Source organism: Stereum hirsutum, assembly GCF_000264905.1.
Source record: "Stereum hirsutum FP-91666 SS1 unplaced genomic scaffold STEHIscaffold_88, whole genome shotgun sequence".
NCBI lineage: Eukaryota > Fungi > Basidiomycota > Agaricomycetes > Russulales > Stereaceae > Stereum > Stereum hirsutum.
In genome coordinates this window covers 1-1806 of record NW_006763218.1, presented here as the reverse complement: position 1 = coordinate 1806, position 1806 = coordinate 1, and the positions used below count along the sequence as shown (strand labels likewise).

The 1806-nt window shown below is 53.7% G+C and overlaps 1 protein-coding gene across 1 annotated transcript; it reads left to right on the top strand.

The window, feature by feature from the left end:
- Positions 1 to 556: 556 nt before the first annotated feature.
- On the top strand, positions 557 to 1736 carry STEHIDRAFT_164121 (uncharacterized protein; the record flags this gene model as incomplete). Its single annotated transcript, XM_007311849.1, has 3 exons — positions 557 to 1523; positions 1602 to 1628; positions 1696 to 1736. The coding sequence occupies 3 exons, from the start codon at positions 557 to 559 to the stop codon at positions 1734 to 1736; spliced, it is 1035 nt and encodes a 344-aa protein (XP_007311911.1).
- Between the last annotated feature and the right edge of the window lie 70 nt (positions 1737 to 1806).

Here is a 1806-nt window from a genome sequence, read left to right as displayed (position 1 = left end):
TGTCCTGCGGGTTCTACGTCGCCTTCACGCACCCCACACGACTTCTCAGGCAACGCACCCCCTGGTGCTAGTGCAGGAGGCCATGTCGGGGACGATGACGACTATTAGAACGTGACGGACGACCCTTCTTCCCGTGGAGGAAGTGGGATGGCTGGAGGGGGAGGGGGAATGGGAGGAGGGAGAGGGGGACGGATGGCTCCGCAAAAGAGCGAAGGGGCGATTGATGCGAGTCTTGCGTCTTTTGGTTCAGTTTTGAGTTCGTTCTCTTTTCCTATGCCCGGGCCCTCGTACGTTAGATTCGGAGCAAGCCCCTGCTCTGGGCATGAGGGAGAGGTTAGAGGAGGATTCAGACTTGGAGTCTATGGTCTAATTGTACACGCTTGCTATTCTAGCTGCTCTTCTTTTTATAGTTCGTTTTGTTTTATGACGGTGGGAAGTTAACATCGTACCTCGTGGCTTTGTGGCGTGCTCTCCCACTCGCCCTTCTTCCCTTCCCAGTATACAACTCTCTCTTCACTATTCGAACATCGTCCTTACTCCGATCCGAGCATCTCAGATGAACCCGCCTCCTCCCCGCGATGCAGACTTCCCTTTTGGCGCCACTCACGCCAGCGCAGAGTTCATACTTCGGTCGTCCGATGGGACAAACCATGTCGATTTCTTCGTTCACAAGTTGATCTTATCGATGACATCTCCCTTCTACAAAACCATGTTCACTCTCCCGCCTCCATCTACGCCGCCGCCGCCGGGTCCCCAGTCTGTCGATATAGAGCGAATCGTAGACGGCGTTCAGTATGTCGTTCTTCCGGTCAGCGAAGACGCCGAGACCACACTCCATTTCCTCCATCATTGCTATCCATACAACAATCCGCCGCCCACTGATCCCCCGATCCTGCGCAAGCTCTTACGCGTCCTACACAAGTTTGATATGATGGATCGTCTGTCCCACCACGTAAACACATTGATCGCGTTCCTTGCTCGAGAGAGACCCGCCACGGCCTTCGCCATCGCTCACCTGTTCAAGGAAAAGCTAGGACCCGCCGCTCGAGACGCCGCCTATCTCTCTCTACGCAGAACCTCTGCGCAAATCACGCAGGAACAAGCCGCGCTAGCGCATGATGATACAGAGCTCCAACACGCCTTCAACCGACTCATCAGGTATCGTCAGTCGTGTACAAGTTGTGCTAGGTCAACGGCGGACAACGTCAATCGTATCAGCTGTTACGACGTTCCGGGATCGATGGAGAAGGACTGGTGTTCATGTCCTGCGTATTCGACGGGATACAAGCCTGGGAGGGGGATCGAGCGGTACCCGATGTGGGTGAGGGACTTTATGGAAGGGTGTAAGGAGGTGTTGGAGGAGACCCCGCATCCGGATATGATGTTGGACGCGAGGCTGTATATCCTACCTGTGAAGACTGCGGCTGGGTCCGGATGTGCTAGGTGTCGGGTCACGGTGGATGGGCTGCCTTTGTTTGGGGCTCGTCTTGCGAAAAAGGTTGCTTTGGCACTTGAGGGAGTAAGTACTTCCTTGCTTTCTTTTCGCACATATGCTTGGTCCGTGTATCTCAGTGTCTGACGCGTTCTGTGATTTGTTTTAGCATTCGGCATCGCTTACGAGAGAATGAGTAAGTACTTTAATTGATCGGAACGGTCTATTTGAACGGGTGCTCATATGATGCCGGTTGCATGTAGGGTATCAGTTGGCTTGCGAGATGGAGTTGTCTGAGGAATGAAGACGATGCGGGAACAAATTTATGGTGCCTTTTCGCCGAGCGCAATTTGTTTCGTAGTTGCTCGTGGAGC